Consider the following 17,227-nt stretch of genomic DNA (forward strand, 5'->3'; position numbering starts at 1 on the left):
ACATTTCTGTTTAATAGAAGAGAAACAGAGACATAGTTGGTGAACAAGTTTCAAAAGGATCCCGAAAACACTTCTTTCTGAGCCTAATATTACATAATTTGGTTTGCAGGGTAAACAGTGGAAATATTTTAATAGTAAGGGGCAAGATCATATTTCTTTTTGTCTTTGCAGTGTTGAATTGGCACAATTACAATGGAAACAGGTAAGCCAAGTTAAAAAGAAAGAAAAAATGAAAAAAAGTTTTGCTTTTTTTTTTGGTCTGTTCTTTTTTAATTGAAAGATAATTGCCTTACAGAATTTTGTTGGCTTCTGCCAAACCCCAACATGAATCAGCCATAGGTCCCTCTTCCGCCTCCTCCCCATCTCCCTGCCCACCCCGCCTCTCTAGGTTGTCCCAGGGCCCCTGTGTGAGTTCCCTGCGTCATAAGGCAAATTCCCACGGCTGCCTGTTTTCCATACGGTCGGTAAGCTTCCAGGTTACTCGCTCCGTACATCTCACCCCTCCTTCCTTCCCGCCCCACCCCACCCAGCGGCGTCCATCAGTCTCTCCTCTATGTCTGTGTCTCTGTTGCTGCCCTGCAAATAATTTCATCAGCACCATCTTTCCAGATTCCATATACATCTGTTAGCCTAGGATATTTACCTTTCTTTTTCTGAAGTAAGTACTTCACTCTGTATGATAGGCTCTAGGTGCATCCACCTCATTAGGACTGACTCAAATGTGTTACTTTTTATGGCTGAGTAAAAAGCCAGAGCTCAAAAACAAAATGGCGTCTGTATTACGCTTAGGCTATCGTAGCAATCCACCATTTATTTTCACTTCAAACAATTTATTACATTTCTCCCCTAAAATAGTCAAATAATTTTAATTAACTGCTTATTTCATGCAAAGTGTACAATATTTATTTACAAAATTTAACTGAAATCTATAATATGTTCCACCCAATTTTGTTTTCCTGTGTTATACACATGTTCACACACATATAAATAAAAAGTAATACTATACATGTATATGTGCCATCAGAATTACCTGTAATATGGCATTTATATGCATAGCATATGTTATGAACACTGTGTGTGTATATATATATAAATACATATATTGGTTTTTCAAAGGTATTCTTATTTACTCATATTATTCAGAACTTAACCTGAAAGAGAATTCATAATGGCAAATACTGGAAATCCACTCATAAAAATGAAAAAATTATAATTTAATTCATAAATGACAATGATTAAGGGCAGAAATATTATAAATTCTTTTAAAAGCAAATTTATACAGTATCACTAGTCTGTAATTATTTCTACACTATTCTATATTCAGGGAATGTAAGTACAGAGTTAATGTGATGAGATAGAAGTCAGTGATTAAACTGAATAATTATATCAATCCAAGAGGTGTACTTTTTGTGTGTGATAGCTTGCTTAAGAATAATCACTTCACAAACCTTCCTAGATCTCAAGTGCATTTGGGGATTAAAACTTAATTTAAAACTTCGCTAAAAAATTCCTTGAACTCTCTATAGAAAAGGTCTAAAGTAAATGCAAAAAAATTATCATCAACATCAGTTAAAGCAATGCTTTGCATTTTACCCCCTAGAGAACACAAGAGTCAAATTCATAGAATTATTTGATTAGGCCAAAAAAGTTCATTATTACATTTATAATGAGTCATTATGTCTTTATTATGTCTTTATTTTATGAAATCATATTTGCTTTCTTAAAATAGTTTTGTAAAATATTATATTAAGTCTGACATCTATACACATATTAATCATATATCTGTATATATATCATATATACGTCAGTCTGATAATACATATATACATTCGCACGCAGTCAACACCTAAAATCTGTTTTTTGTATACTATGTTGAGTATACAAATATTTCTTGATTTTCAAACATTACTCTCAAGAAACAGGTACATATATCATTATTTTAAATATTAAAATAGCTATAACAATAGTTCTGTATCTAAAGTGGGAAATTGTTCAACTTCATAATGTTATCGTAGTGCTGGTTTCCAGGGCAACGCCTTCGCTCCCCTGAGCTTGTAACCATGGACTCTGCCCTAGAGAGGCTTGGACAGAGTGTAACTGAATGTTTTCATTGCTCAGTTACGAAATTGAAGCCCAGACTCTCAGATTCCTGACTTCTCACTGTCAGTCCAATAGTTAGTGTCAGAGCAGGAAATAAAAGGGAGGTCCTCTGGGCCCCGTTCCAGCATCCTTTCACCTATGCTATACTGCCTGCCACTATTCTAAACCAGCTGACACTAAATGCATACACACAAACACACCTCATATACAAACTATACATATAAACACCAACATACCCAAGCCATTTGCTTCAGTCAGGCTATTTTAAGAGTCGAACTACATTCTTTATGATTTTCTAGTACTATAAATAAAACATTGTTATCATTTTGGCATGATAATGACAAGATGACTTGTTGGTTATGGAAATAATTGGTTAAAAAGAGAAGAATCTGTATCACACTACTTTTCTAGATCTTTTCATTCCTTTTCATGTCTTTTACCGCATCTATTGTTTAGGAACCTATAATCATAAACAGTTAAAAGACATGCAATAATATCTAGGCAGTTTACACCATGGTTCCCATTTGCTAACCACTTGTAACAATAAGAAATATGAAACACTGTAAGAAAAAGTAATTTTTCTATTTAATTAAATATTTATCTACAAATAACAAACAGATCCTAGAGCCTAGATGTGTGTTGTCCTACAGAGCAGCCACCAGCCCCCTTGTTGGGCCCTTGAAATGTGGCTAGGTTGAATTAAGATATGCTGTAAATATAAAATACACTGCAGATTTCAAAGACTTTACCCCTACAAAAAAAAATGGAAAATAATCTCAATTTTATACTACTGTATGTTGAAAGGATAATGTGTGTATATTAAATAAAATATATTATTGAAATTAATGTGACCTGTTTCTTTTTAGTTTTTTAACATGGCTACTGGAATATTTAAAATTGCCTATGTGATTTATATTTGTGGTTCATACTATATTTCTATTGCTCATCCCTGGTTTGATCATTCTTTATCTTCCTGTCTGAAATATCTCATTTCCTATTCCCTCAAGTTCAGAACCTACCCTACACGATTAAAGATGACCTTGTTCTTGAACCCTTTTCTGATCTCTCCCACCAGGAAATGAATCCTTGCCTCTAAAGCATCAGTATCTTGCTTCCAGCCCTGACCACTCTATTCTAACACCACTACTAGGATGCAAGTTACCAGCAAACATGGTCTGTTTTTATGCATGTTTGTAACCTACAAAACAACCAGCATGGAGCTTTAGTAAAGCATCAGTAAATGTTTACTAGACAGGTAAGCAGTGAAACTTATTCATAATATATTTGTCCTCAGTTCACTTTTTTTTTAATTATTTATTTTAATTGAAGGCTAATTGCTTTACAATATTGTAGTGGTTTTTGCCATACATTGACATGAATCAGCCACGGGTATACATGTGTCCCCATCCTGAACCCCCTCCCCCCTCCCCCCTCACTCCCTCCCCATCCCATCTCCCAGGGTTGTCCCAGTGCACCGGCTTTGAGTGACCTGTCTCATGCATCACACTTGGAATGGTGATCTGTTTCACATATGATAATATACAGTTTCAATGCTATTCTCTCAAATCATCCCACCCTCCTCTTCTCCCACAGAGTTCAAAAGTCTGTTCTTTACATCTGTGTCTCTTTGGCTGTCTCACATATAGGGTCATCATTACCATCTTTCTAAATTCCATATATATGCATTAACATACTGTATTGGTGCTTTTCCTCTGATACTTCACTCTGTATAATAGGCTCCAGTTTCATCCACCTCATTAGAACTGATTCATTTCTGTTCAGATAAATCTATCTTGAAAGATTAGGATTTTCTAAAGTACCAGGTCTATGATTTAATAACAGGATACATACCAGCTGACTCTCCGATACTGTAGAAGATGGTGAGGACAGGTTTGCCTGCAAAATTATAAACACAGTGTTTTTTAGTGAAATTCACAATTTAGTAAAATAATATATCTATATTTTTAAGTATTTTGAAGTTTTTTATTATCAAAATAATACACATCAATTGTAGAATTTTGACAGATATTAAGTAAAGGAAAAATACCATTATGCCAACTCCAAAATAATTTTTTTACATTTTTTGCTCATTGCCTTTCAATATTTCTCCTACACATTTTCATTCAGCTCACATAGTGGTATATATGATGTTTTCTATAGTGCTTTTCCTTAGCATCTTAACACAAGCACCAGCAAAAAGCATCAAAAATTCTTCAAGGTGATGTAATATTTCATTCTTAATACACTCCATAGTCTACTTATACCAACATTGTTAGCTATTTATATTTATTTATAGTAAAAGAAAACAACAGATTTTTTCCTTAAATTACTCACATTAAAAAAATTAAGCTTTCATGAAAAAAAACTTTGGTTTTTTTAATTGTTTTAGATTAATATTGCTTCATCATTCTTGGTTCCTGAATTTCACACCTTTCTTTTGGATTTAGTTTCCTTCTCACTGAAGTAAATGCTTTGATACTTTTTTTCAAACTTCCCATCTGAACTCTCTCTGAAAATGTCTTTATTTTGTTCTCATCTTGAGCTAGAATTTACCTGAACATAGAATTCCAGGATAATGGTTATTGTTCCCAGCATCTTGAAGATACTGTCCACTTGCTCTGACTTTCATTAATTGCTGTCAGTCTAAATGTCGTGACTTGTATTATCTGTCTTCACATTTGGTTAGTGTTTAAAGTTTTTCTCCAGGGAATTCTGTAAGCTCACTATGATGTGTCTGAGGGTGACCACCTTTTATGTGTCCTTCTCTGGGGCTCGGTATAGGCCTTTACTCTGAGTATGCATATCTTTCTTTGATTCTGGAAAATCCTCCAGGAATCTCTTCACATATTGCTTCTCTCCTATTATATCTAATCTGTTCTTTAGAGTTTCAATTAAACATATATTGGGTCTTCTGAATCCATCCTTCATTTCCATAAAATTCCTTGTCATATTTTTTTATCCCATTATGCCACATTCTGGATTGTTTCACATATAAGCCTGACAGTTACCAAATCAATATACATTAAACATGGCCATTGAATTTTATATTTTTATGACAGCATTTTTAACTTCAAGGAGTTCAGTTTGATTCTTTATCAAATCTTTTTATGATATCCATAACTCCTTTTAACTCTTTCAACATTTTTATTATATGTGTATTTCATTCCAGATTTTTCTATAATCTCTCATGGTTAAATCGGGCTTCCCAGATTGCACTCACTGGTGCTTAAAAACCCACCTGCCAATATAGGAGACATAAGAGATGCCGGTTCGAACCTTGTCGGGAAAATCCCCTGGAAGAGGGCAAGGCAACCCACTCCAGTATTCTTGCCTAGAGAAATTCTATGGACAGAGCAGCCTAGTGAGCTACTTCTCATAGGGTCGCAGAGTCAGACATGACTGAGCGACTTAGCACACACACACACATGATTAAATCTCCTGTTTCTTGTATCTGCTGACTCTCCTTCCTGCCTCTGTTCCAAGATGTCCTTCACTCATTTGGTGACTTTTTAGTTTTGATTTTGAGCTCCTCTTTAGTCATTACTAATTTTAGTGATGATTTCTGTAGGTATCTGAGAAACCCTGAGTTGAGAAACCATGCCAATAATACATTTCATGTTTGTCCCGGTGGGGGGCCCAGGAGTTTCACTGATTCTGGACAAGTTTCCATTGAATTTCATCAGCCTCACAGGGGCGCAGGTCCCCACATGTTCAAGTTTCATAGGTTTGTTGTTGCGTGTGCGCTCAGTTGTGGCCGACTCTTTGTGACTCCATGGACTGTAGCCCGCCAGGCTCCTCTGTCCATGGAATTTTCCAAGCAAGAATACTGGCGTGGGTTGCCATTTTCTCCTCCAGGGGATCATAACGACCCAGGGATCGAACCATCGTCTTTTGCATCTCCTTCATTGGCAGGCAGGTTCTTTATCAACTGCACCACCTGGGAAGTCCCATTGAACCTGCTCCAAATTCGTGGTCTTCATAAGTTTAGCACCCATTTTTTTATGGATGTGCAGGAGTGCAGGGTACTCAGGAGTGCAGGATAAAGATGTTGGAAGGATGTATGTCTATTTCTATCCCACACTTCATGGATATGGGGCCTTCCAGACACCTGGATGCACACAAAGGATTCATTTATAGCTCACAGATTCACTACACAGTGAAAGCTAAACTCTAAGTTCCCAACTCCTAGGTTCTGATGTACCTGTGTCCTATAGAGCTTATACTTATTTTCCCATCATATTTTATTTTCCCACCTGGAGCTCTCTCTTCACATCTGGCACCCACAGTTTCACTTTCTTTCTTGTAGTTTGAGATACATATATAGTTTAACAGTTACATTTTCTCAAGCTATTCTGCTCTTAAATGGGAGGCTGGGCTTCCACATCAGCTCAGCTTTCACCATTGCTGGGAAGCGGGCAACATATATAATTTTTTTTTTTTTTCGGCTGCACCACATGGCATACAGGATCCTCCTAAACTAGGGACCAAACCCTTGTGCCCTGCATTTGAAGTTCAGAGTCTTAACCACTGGCCCAGGGAAGTTCAGGAAGTGGTCAAAGACAGATGCACAATTATAAATATACTTGGCTAAGACCCAATAATGCTGTGTTCCTAAACTATTTCTGTTCTTTTTGAAATTGCAAACATTTTCAGGGTTTACGACAGACGAGTCAATGTTGTCTTTACCCTCTGAGAGGTGAATGATGACTGAAAACTGAAGGCTGAGTGACGCCCATGGTATTGCCAAGCACACAGGATTGTGAATCACTGAACGTGACAACCAGGCACCTGCAGTCCTTCTTGTACTGTGTCCATCGTGGTTTGTTTTTGTTTCTGACTCATGCCATTCTTCACCAGGATGGCCACTGTTCACTGTCATTCCTGGCTGCTCTAAGGCAGCAGGCTGTCCTGGCTAATGGCTTCCCACCTCTAGCTGCCCTGGCTAATAGCTGGGGGCCAGGTTAGTGTCCACTAAGGTTTCTGACTCTTCTGTGCTACAGAAAATTGCCCTTCAGAATGCTCATTCAGTGACTGCTCAGCTCACCAAAGGCTTCATTTTCAACCTCGTGATGCAATATGAGTAATGGTTACTTCTAATGTCTTAGGATCTTTTTCCTTTAGTTAATTTTTCACTATTGGAATAATGAGAGAATTTCTCTACTAACTTCCTTAGCTAAACAGCCTCTATGAAATATGCTGAACTAAATGTGTCTTGATGGAAATGAAACATAAATAAGGGGCTTCTCTGGTGGCCCAGTGATTAAGAATCTGCTTGGCAATGCAGGGGACACTGGTTCGATTCCTGGTCCAGGAAGATTCCACACCCAGTGGAGCATCTGGGCCCCGTTCACCACAGTTGCTAAGCCTGCGCTCTAGAGCCCTAGATCCACGACTGCTGAGCCCATGTGCTGCAGGTATTGAAGCCACGTGCCCCAGGGCCAGCGCTCCAACAAGAGACGCCACAGTGAGAAGCCCACACACTGCAGCTAGAGTCGTCCCGCTCACCACAACTAGAGAGAGCCCACGCAGAATGAAGACCCAGCACGGTCAATAAACAAATAAAATATTTCAAAAAGCATAGTTAAGCTTTTATCTCAGTAATTTTAAGAAAAAAAGAAGTCACCCACTAAAAATATTTGCACAACTTAACTACATTACTAACATTTTTCAGTACATTGGGCTAAATAATACGAGACTGTCATAGAGAAAAAGATAAAATGCTCAGGCAAACATATTAATTAAATTAGAGGAAAACCCATATATCTTTGTATTCAATCTCCACAAGTCCCCCAAATTTCTTCACTGAGAATGATGACATAACAATAAGGTGTTTTAGACATCCCCAATACATTTTTATTTCATCTAATATAATGGACTTCATATCACTATTATGAGAAACTATTTCCAGAGGGGGAAAAAAAACAGAATTAAATTTGAACTTTAAGGTGGAGTAAATATTTATAAAGCCACTGCAGATCCTTTATCAAAGAAAAAGAATGTTGGCTTATGTATATTATCACTAATAAAACCAGACTCTCTCAACTAATCTAGTTGTATCAAACCCTTAGAGAAACCTCCTTCTCCTTGCCCAATATGGGTTAAGATTGTTTATTAAATTCTGTAGCTATAGTTGTTACCAATATTCTAGCAATGATTTTTCAAGAGTAAGGAAAGACTGTTTGGTGAGCTGAAATTGGAGCTGTGAATTGTGAGAGGAGACTACTATATTTAAACAACTGCCCATTGGTAAAAAACTAAACTAAGGAAGAGAAGGAACATGGGGTACCTAAAAATAAACCTGAAGCTGGACTTGAACAGCACCAAGGTTGTTAGTCGTTTGATCTGTCCATGAAGAACATTAGAGTGAGGGTAAGATTGGCTTTTGTGTGAAACAAGGTCCTATGGTCTATATTCTATAGCCTTTGACACCATTTTAATTACTAAAGAAAGAAAAGTTGGAGAGTGGACGTATTTTAACCCATTTGTCATCATTAAAAAACAAAAAACACAAAACTTTTTAAAACATACAGAGCAGTCAAAAAATTGTAAAAATCAAAACTTCTTATTTCAAAGTCAATCTGTTAAAAAGGCAAGTTACATGCAAACTAATAGAGTTAGACTAAAGAAAGAAAGAAGGATTTGAAATCCACTGAAAAATAAATTGCCAAAGACCTCATGCCCGAGGAACATAAAGAAAAACCAAGCTCCCCAGTCATTGCCCAGCGTTGCTTTTTTATGACACACATGTCAATGTTGTTTTTACCCTCTGAGAGGTGAATGATAACTGGGAACTGAAAGCAGAGTGGTTCCTGTGAGATCAGTAAGCATGTAGGCACATGGACTACCAAACATAAAGAAACCCACTTTGGATAAACCATTATCCTTCCCTAAAGATCTCATGCTAGAGGCACATAAAGGAAAACCAAGCTTCTCAGGCATTTTCTAAAGCTGCCTTTCCGTGCAATCTGCAGCTGTTCCCTATGCTTGACTCATGGGTATCTGGCATCACACCAGCAGACACCCTTTTGGGAGACAGAAATAAAATCAAGTTGCAGCAAGTAAAAAGTGTTAAACACTTGCTTTTGCCTTCTACTCTCTGTACTCTTAGCAATCTTTTCTCCTTCAACAGTCATGTCCCTCTCAATTCAACAGCATTACAGTGTTTCTCTTTGACCTTTTCTCTGTTGACTTTAATTGTCCTGAGTTTTCTCAAGGCTCAAACAACTCTTATTAATGATAACGTATTAATTGAATTTTAATTCTCCCAGATAAGATTGATCTACAGATAGGCAAAAAGACAAAACTTAAAACATCAACAGAGCCCCTAATAGTCTGAGTGCTGAACTTAGCACTGAGGAAATATTTTATATTTATATTATATTTATATTATAAAATGATAAGACACTATCTCACCCTTAAGCTAGAGAGCATTCCTGTTATTTGTACATAAGGCACTACCCAAAAGATTGAAATCAAAAGAAGATGGGATACACATAAACAATGGAATATTACACAGCCATTAAGAAATGAAATCATGCCATTTGAAGCAACATTAATGGATCTAGAGATTATCATACTAAGCAAAAAAAAGTTAGGAAGAGAAAAACAAACATCATATGATATCACTTATAAGTAGAATCTGAAATTTGATACAAATGAACATATCTACAAAATAGAAATAGATTTACAGACATAGAGAACAGACTTGTGGTTGCTAAGAGGGAAGAAGGGTCGGGAGGAGAGGATTGGGAGACATAGGTGGTACTGTCTAGTGCGGGAAATTGTATTTACTATTCTGTGATAAACCAACATGGAAGATAATATGAAAAATAATATATATGTATAACTGAGTCACTTCTCTGTACAGCAAAATTAACATGTGTACATGTGTGCTCAATCATGTCTTATTCTTTGCAAGCCCATGGATTGTAGCCTACTAGGCTCCGCTGTCCATAGAATCTCCCAGGCAAAAATATTGGAGTGGGTGGCCATTTCCTTCTCCAGGGGATCTTCCCAGCCCAGGGACTGAACCCGCATCTCTTGAATTGGCAGGCAGATTCTTTACCACTGTGCCACCTGGGAAGCTTCACAGCAGAAATTAACACACAACATTGTAAATCAACTATACTTCAATTTTAAAAAATCAATCCAATGGTAAGCATAGGAGGTACCAAGACCATAGAGATATATTCATGAGACATCATATCTTTCTTCCTTCTTATTGTTTTTTCTATCTGTAGACCTTACCCTGTATGAATATCTCACTAAAAGTCACTAGAGCATTTAGTAATATGTCCCAAAATGTTCTAAATATAAAAAGTAGAGCTGGAAGTATTTTAAAAGTTTGACTCAGTAAGTTAGGGGATGATGATTCCATGTTGCTATGAACATAATTGGTAGGCAGAATAAATAACCACGGGGACCAGTGACAGTCACAGTCTACATATGTCACAGTTTACATTAATGATCAAACCAAGGGAAATGTGGGTGAAATATGGCACCTTTGTGTTTGATGACGTGTAAAATGATGATAAGGACCAAGGCATAAGGGATGCCTCATTAAGTCATTTCTCTTCCCCCTCACTTAGCACAACTGACATAATTATTTTCCATTTCTTCCTCATCCTCTCTCATACATACACATCTTGGAAATATTTCTGAACCATAAAGAAAAGAAAGAAGAATGATCAGTAGAGGGGAATTTCTTGCTGAAACTGTTCATAGCTCATCAAATATCTGGTCACATCCTACGGAAGCAGATGCGGATCCATGTCTGGATTTAAGTGGATTGGATTTGTCACCTCTTACTCTAAGATCTGTGGCTGCATAAGGGCACGTCGGCCCTGAAGCACTCCAGCATAGCAACGTTTCCAGCCATAGCAACAAGGGGACTGTGTGTGCTGGCTAAATTGGAGAAGATGACCTTTATTTGAATATCTGTATATAGAGAAGGAAATATCCTTAATAAAGTTTGACACATTTTTAATATACGATGATATTTTGAAAGCAATATACTTCCATTGTAATGATATTTTTCTGTCCCTCCAGCTCATTAAAATAAGATTTTTACCTCTATGCTATATTATATTCAATAAGCCTGTCTTTGTTCTTTCTCTGGCACTTAAAAGTAATTTCTGAAATGTAGTGACTTTATTAAATGAGTTGTTATCAATAAAATGTGACTCCAAGTGAGAGTTTTTTGGATAAATTAGTAATAAGTCCAAATACTTGCCCTATTTTCTGAAGTTGCTCTTTATTAAGAAAGCATACTGTGGTTTTGAATTACATGAGTGAAATGAAATTATACTGGCAGTAGTTAATGAAAAATAATAAATAGTTACAAAGACAAGTATAATGTAAAGAAAAAAAAAATGACATTTCCCTCCAAAGATGTTAGTATGAAAACAGAGTCAAACGGAAACTTAATTAGAAAATTCATTCCTTAGGGGAAAAGAAACTCTTTAAAAATGAGTGCTATGGAAAACAATCACTCATAGGTTAACTGATAAAGTATGAGTTAATTTACATATAAGAAAATAATTTAAAACATTAGAAATATTCTAAACATTATCATCCCAGATGTTGTCACCAGATACAAAATTATTCATTCCAAGTTTAGACTGAAGGTTTGGGGGGATGAAGAAATAATTCAGACCCAGAAAATGAATACTAATGTGTAAAATATTTAAGGAAGACAAATTATTTTCAGCTTCTGTTGGTGCAAACAAATATTAATGACAGGGGCTTTATGCGAGGAAGACCTAGGTTGGATTTTGCCTCCTCTGTGACTTTGTTTCCTCCTCCATAAAACAGAAATTTGAAATAATCATACCCACATCATAGGACTGGTATAATGTTAGATGAGATAGTTAAAACTCATCTGTAAGAGCTCAAAACATTAGTTATTATGATTATTGAATTCAGCATCTGTTAAAAACAAAATCACTGCAGATGGTGATTTCAGCCATGAAATTAAGAGACACTTACTCCTTGGAAGGAAAGTTATGACCAACCTAGACAGCATATTAAAAGGCAGAGACATTACTTTGCCAACAAAGGTCTGTCTAGTCAAGGCTATGGTTTTTCCAGTGGTCATGTATGGATGTGAGAGTTGGTGTGTGAAGAAAGCTGAGTGCCAAAAAACTGATGCTTCTGAACTGTGGTGTTGGAGAAGACTCTTGAGAGTCCCTTGGACTGCAAGGAGATCCAACCAGTCCATCCTAAAGGAGATCAGTCCTATGTGTTCATTGGAAGGACTGATGTTGAAGCTGAAACTCCAATACTTTGACCACCTGATGTGAAGAGTTGACTCATTGGAAAAGACCCTGATGCTGGGAGGGATTGGGGGCAGGAGGAGAAGGGGACCACAGAGGATGAGATGGCTGGATGGCATCACCGACTTGATGGACATGAGTTAGTTTGAGTAAACTCTGGGAGTTGGTGATGGACAGGGAGGCCTGGCGTGCTGTGGTTCATGGGGTCGCAAAGAGTCGGACATGACTGAGTGACTGAACTGAACTGAAAAACAATGAAGTGAAATATGAATGATAATATAATTAATCCCACAAGTGACCTGTGATGATTAGGACCACTCAATGTGTTTGTTAGCCTCATTTAAATTCTATTACACTTAAGAGAACCCGAATTAAATTACTTTGAAATAAACTGCAATTCAAGTACACCATGAATTGAAGAAAAACCTTGACTTTAGTCTAAATTGATGGTACTTTACTACATCTGGCTCATCCTAAAAAGCAGACTATGTGGAATGTAACCATGTGTGCAGTCAAGATTAAGAAAAGGACATGAATTGTTTTACAAGGATTTTCTATCTTTTTTCTTTTTTTGATGAAGGAAAGCCAGACTTTCATCAAAGGCCCCCTGAAAAGGAATTAGTCGTGTAATTTCTCATTATTTAATTAAACCACTCTCATCTTCCCAGGAAAACTGGAAATCCAATGAACATACTGACGCATTGAGAATTAGTATCTTTGTACACTTGTTTTAACATCAATTCTCAACACCAGTTCTCTGTCTCGCTCTCCTCCAATTTCTGTGAGCAAGCATCTTGCTCTTTCCTCTTTTGATTGTTTCCTGTCTTCCCCATCCTGTGCTTCAGAAATGGGGACACTGCTGTTCTGTACATGGCTCACACCCCAGTGACTCTACGTAAGTGCTGGGGCATGGCAGACACCAGATATTTGTCAAATCAGTGGGGAAAAGGGGGAAAATTGAATAATAGGGCTAGCAACTGACTATATTTTCTACTCATCACAATTCATAGATTATATAGGATACTTTTTTAAAGCACCCCCCCACCCCTCCAAAGTAGGGTGTTGAGTGGAGTGTGCTAACCAACTGAGGATACCCCGCAGTGTAACAAAATTTTTCTTCTTGGTTCTAATTCAAGTCTTCCCATTTTTCCTCTGAGGTGCAGAAGATGGTAAACTGCATGATCCCTGCTTTGTAGTAAAATCTAAGAAAGGCAATAACACACCTAGTCCTAGCAGATGTATGCTGCAAAGATGCCTGCTTTCCTCAAAGTTTTGAAGAGAGATGGTAGAATATTAAAATATTACAACCTGTAGGATTCTCAGATTTGATTTTGAATTTCCATGGGAGAAGAAGGAAGAAAAATATAAAGATTAATTAAGTGATAACTATTCAAGTCACACTTAATATGATGCACTTGTAGCTCTTTAATACAAATATTAGAGTTTCTAGAAGAAAATATTACAGAATCAGTGGGGAGAGATAAATTAGGAGGTTGAGATTAGCCTCCTAATTATTATATTATCATATATATCATAGAATATAAAGAATAGATAATCAACAAGGACCTAAAATAAAGCACAGGAAACTCTACTCAATACTCTGTATTAACCTATATGGGAAAAGAACTTGGAAAAGAACAGATATATGTATAGCTAAATCACTCTGCTGTACACCTAAAGCTAACACAACATTGTAAATCAACTATATACCAATATAAAATTTCAATTTTCTTCAATATAAAAAGTTTTAAAAAAGAAAATATTCCAGTGTCATTCTTTTTTAAAATTCAGGGTATATTGCATTCAAGGTCCATTGTTCACATAAGATTAAGGCTTATAACTAAAGAAGACTTCTGTTCTAAAATTTCATTTTTCTCCTGAAAAGAAATGTCAGACATCACTTAGTAAATGGAATAACCGAAGCCAAATATTTACAAGTGTGACTTCCCTATGATGGCACCAGAAACTAGTTTTCACATCCCACTGTAAAGTTACCCATCTAGGCTTCCAAAAGACATGGACATATTTGAGGTGTCACAAACAATTCAAATGTCATTTTGTAGGAGAAAGTAAAAAACAAATCTCCAAGAAACCAAATTTAATCAAAGTCAAGAATCTTATCTGAATAAGAATTGATATTTGTTTGAGTCTATATTAAATCTACTTGATGATTCACTTAACTTCAGTTAACTTGAATGATTCAAATGCTGTCACAAAGTTTGGGGCAAATGTTAACCTCCTTTAATTAAGTCAGATAACTGACAGAAGAATAATTTGAAATAGCCTCTAACTATGGAGACTGAAGCACCTCCAGTAGGATTATTGCCAATGCTATCAAATTACCCATCTCCTGGAGGGATGGAAGAAGGCATCCTTATTTCAAATGAGCCTAAATCAGACTTGGGTGCAAATTAAGAGTAGATGAGAAAGAAAGGAGAGAGTAAAGAATATTCTATTTTTTCTTGGATCTGGCTTTTGTAGAATGTCTTAGTCACAAAAAGTATAGAAACATCTCTAAGGACTTTCTTTTCTTATATTCAACTAAAGAATCAAAGGACTAGCTAAATCATGGTGCATGCAGTCTTCCCAAAATAAGGAGGAGGAAGAGAAGTGGAGAGACATAGACGAAGGGGGAAAAAAGAAGAAAGGGAAGAACAATCATTTATTGAGTCATATCTGTGTCAGGACTATACCAAGGACTTTTCATACATCAACCATTGTAAATCTTACATCAACCATTAGTAACCATCCCAATTTTGAAAGTGTTAGTCGCTTAGTCGTGTCTGCCTCTTTGTGACCCCATGGACTGTAGCCCACCAGGCTCCTCTTCCATGGGATTTTCCAGGCAATAATACTGGAGAGGGTTGCCATTTCCTTCTCCAAGGGATCTTCCCAACCCAGGGACTGAACCCGAGTCTCCTGTGTCTCCTGCATTGCAGGCAGATTCTTTACCTGCTGAGCCATTGGAGAAGTTGATTTTATAGATTAAAAAATCTAAGGCATAGACAGGTTTAAATGACTTTCCAGGATTCTGGAGCAAGCAGCAACACTGGACATGAACTTGGGCAAACTTCAGGAGATGATGAGGGACAGGGAGGCCTGGCATGCAGCAGTCCATGGGGTCTGCAAAGAGCCAGACACAACTGGGCAACTGAATGACAACAAACAGCCCCCAAATGCCTCCACTTTTTAAAGTATTTGCTTCAAATAACTTCCAGGAATAACAGAAAATAACAGTGAAACTTCTAAATAATGTTCTAAGCAGTGTTCCTATCCATACCCCCTAAACATCACTTCCTGAATGTGATGAAGCTCAATAACTTCACTCAATTCATTATCTGCGTTGGAGAGGTGCAAATGAAGGCAGAAATGTATACATTGAAAGAAGATTGGTCATAAAATTTATATTTACTAATTGACTCTGAATGATGATGACGATACTCAAAAATATAAACTAAAAGGAATAGTTTGCTGGTTTGTTTTAAACTAAATATTAAACACTTCCTTAGGAAACAGTCTTATTTACACCAGAATATGTTTGGTCAGATGCAGAATTTGACTGCATAATGGCTTATTTGGTGAATAGAGAGTAGGAATGGGGTGAAGCTACGTGTGTGCATCTAGCACATTCAGAGCCAGCTGGCCACAATTTATTGAATCATGTGTGTGAGTTTATACTACATGCTCATTATTAATACATTTTTGTTCAAAAGTGGGACTGATTTCTTTGCTAAATATTTAAATGCAAGAAAGCAGCAAACTAGTCAAAATCACCTAAACTGGCAATCCCATCAGAAATAGACAAATCTTAATATTTCAAGTATATGAGTGGACTCCATCATAATAAACATGATAAATCATAACAAAAATGAAAATGTTATCTAAGCATTGATAATTAGAAAGACAGAAAGCAGGTATTGGAGTTCTGTTTGATTCAGCCAAACTAATCAGATAAGTAAGATCTCACTTAAAAGGAATTCAGTCAATATATTTACCTGAAACAACTCATTTTCCACCTCTGGGCCAATCATACCATCCTATCTCTTCCATTTGTGAAAAATTCAACTAATTCAGTTCAAATGATTGTATAATTGAGTTCGCTCCAAAGCAAGTCCAGGCACCCATTACAACAGCAGTATGTATAATTATAAAGGGACTTACGTATTTGGTTTCTCGACCAGCTGCTCTTGGAAGAGTTGTAGGCATCTGTATGAAAATAAAAACAATTATACTACTGAAGTAATCAAGAAAATATTAAAAGATTCAACCTCTGGGATACGTGTTCACCTTTCTTTTCCTATGAAGACTTTCTAACCAGTACTCCATCTTTTCTATACAAAACCTCCTGTTCCTTAGAAATTTATTTCACTAAGCTTTACTTTCACTTTATTATTCTCTTCATTGCTGTTATCAATCAGTTTTGAAGAAATTATATCTTGTTTATCAATGACGTTCATTCATGGATCATAATAGTTCCTCATGCAAGTTCAGCATTCACACAGAAGTCTCTATTCCTCAATTCTTTGAGCTGTTCAACTCCAAAAATATCCTTGCCTGCTCCATTTCAATCATCAGCTCCCAGGACTGTTACTAGATGTCACCTTCACAAATAAAATGGAAAACTTCTGAACTTTCATTTCTCACATCTGTCTTTTAGAGCTCTACTTCCCATCTACCATCTTCATTTCTCAAATATACCAACACATGTCTTCAGCTTCACTGAGACTTCAAAATTAATGAGCCTTCCCAGCTTCATTACATATGCTTCATATTCTCAGTTATTTTAATATCTTAATTTATCTTGCTGCTTTTTCTCTTTGTGAGAAACTCACAAAAAGTAACAATAAAAACAT

The 17,227-nt window shown here is 36.5% G+C and overlaps 1 protein-coding gene across 14 annotated transcripts in view; it reads right to left on the reverse strand.

The window, feature by feature from the left end:
• Positions 1-17,227, reverse strand: part of LOC122429488 (muscular LMNA interacting protein) — a 293,970-nt gene that overhangs the window by 69,832 nt on the left and 206,911 nt on the right. For all 14 annotated transcript variants that reach the window (XM_043449811.1, XM_043449801.1, XM_043449813.1 and 11 more), the window contains 2 exons: positions 16,536-16,580; positions 3,952-3,996 (listed from right to left, as the gene is read on the reverse strand). In XM_043449811.1, the coding sequence (XP_043305746.1) occupies positions 3,952-3,996; positions 16,536-16,580 (90 nt within the window). The remainder of the gene's footprint in view (positions 1-3,951; positions 3,997-16,535; positions 16,581-17,227) is intronic.

Source organism: Cervus canadensis, chromosome 28 (assembly GCF_019320065.1).
Source record: "Cervus canadensis isolate Bull #8, Minnesota chromosome 28, ASM1932006v1, whole genome shotgun sequence".
In the NCBI taxonomy this organism is placed as follows: domain Eukaryota; kingdom Metazoa; phylum Chordata; class Mammalia; order Artiodactyla; family Cervidae; genus Cervus; species Cervus canadensis.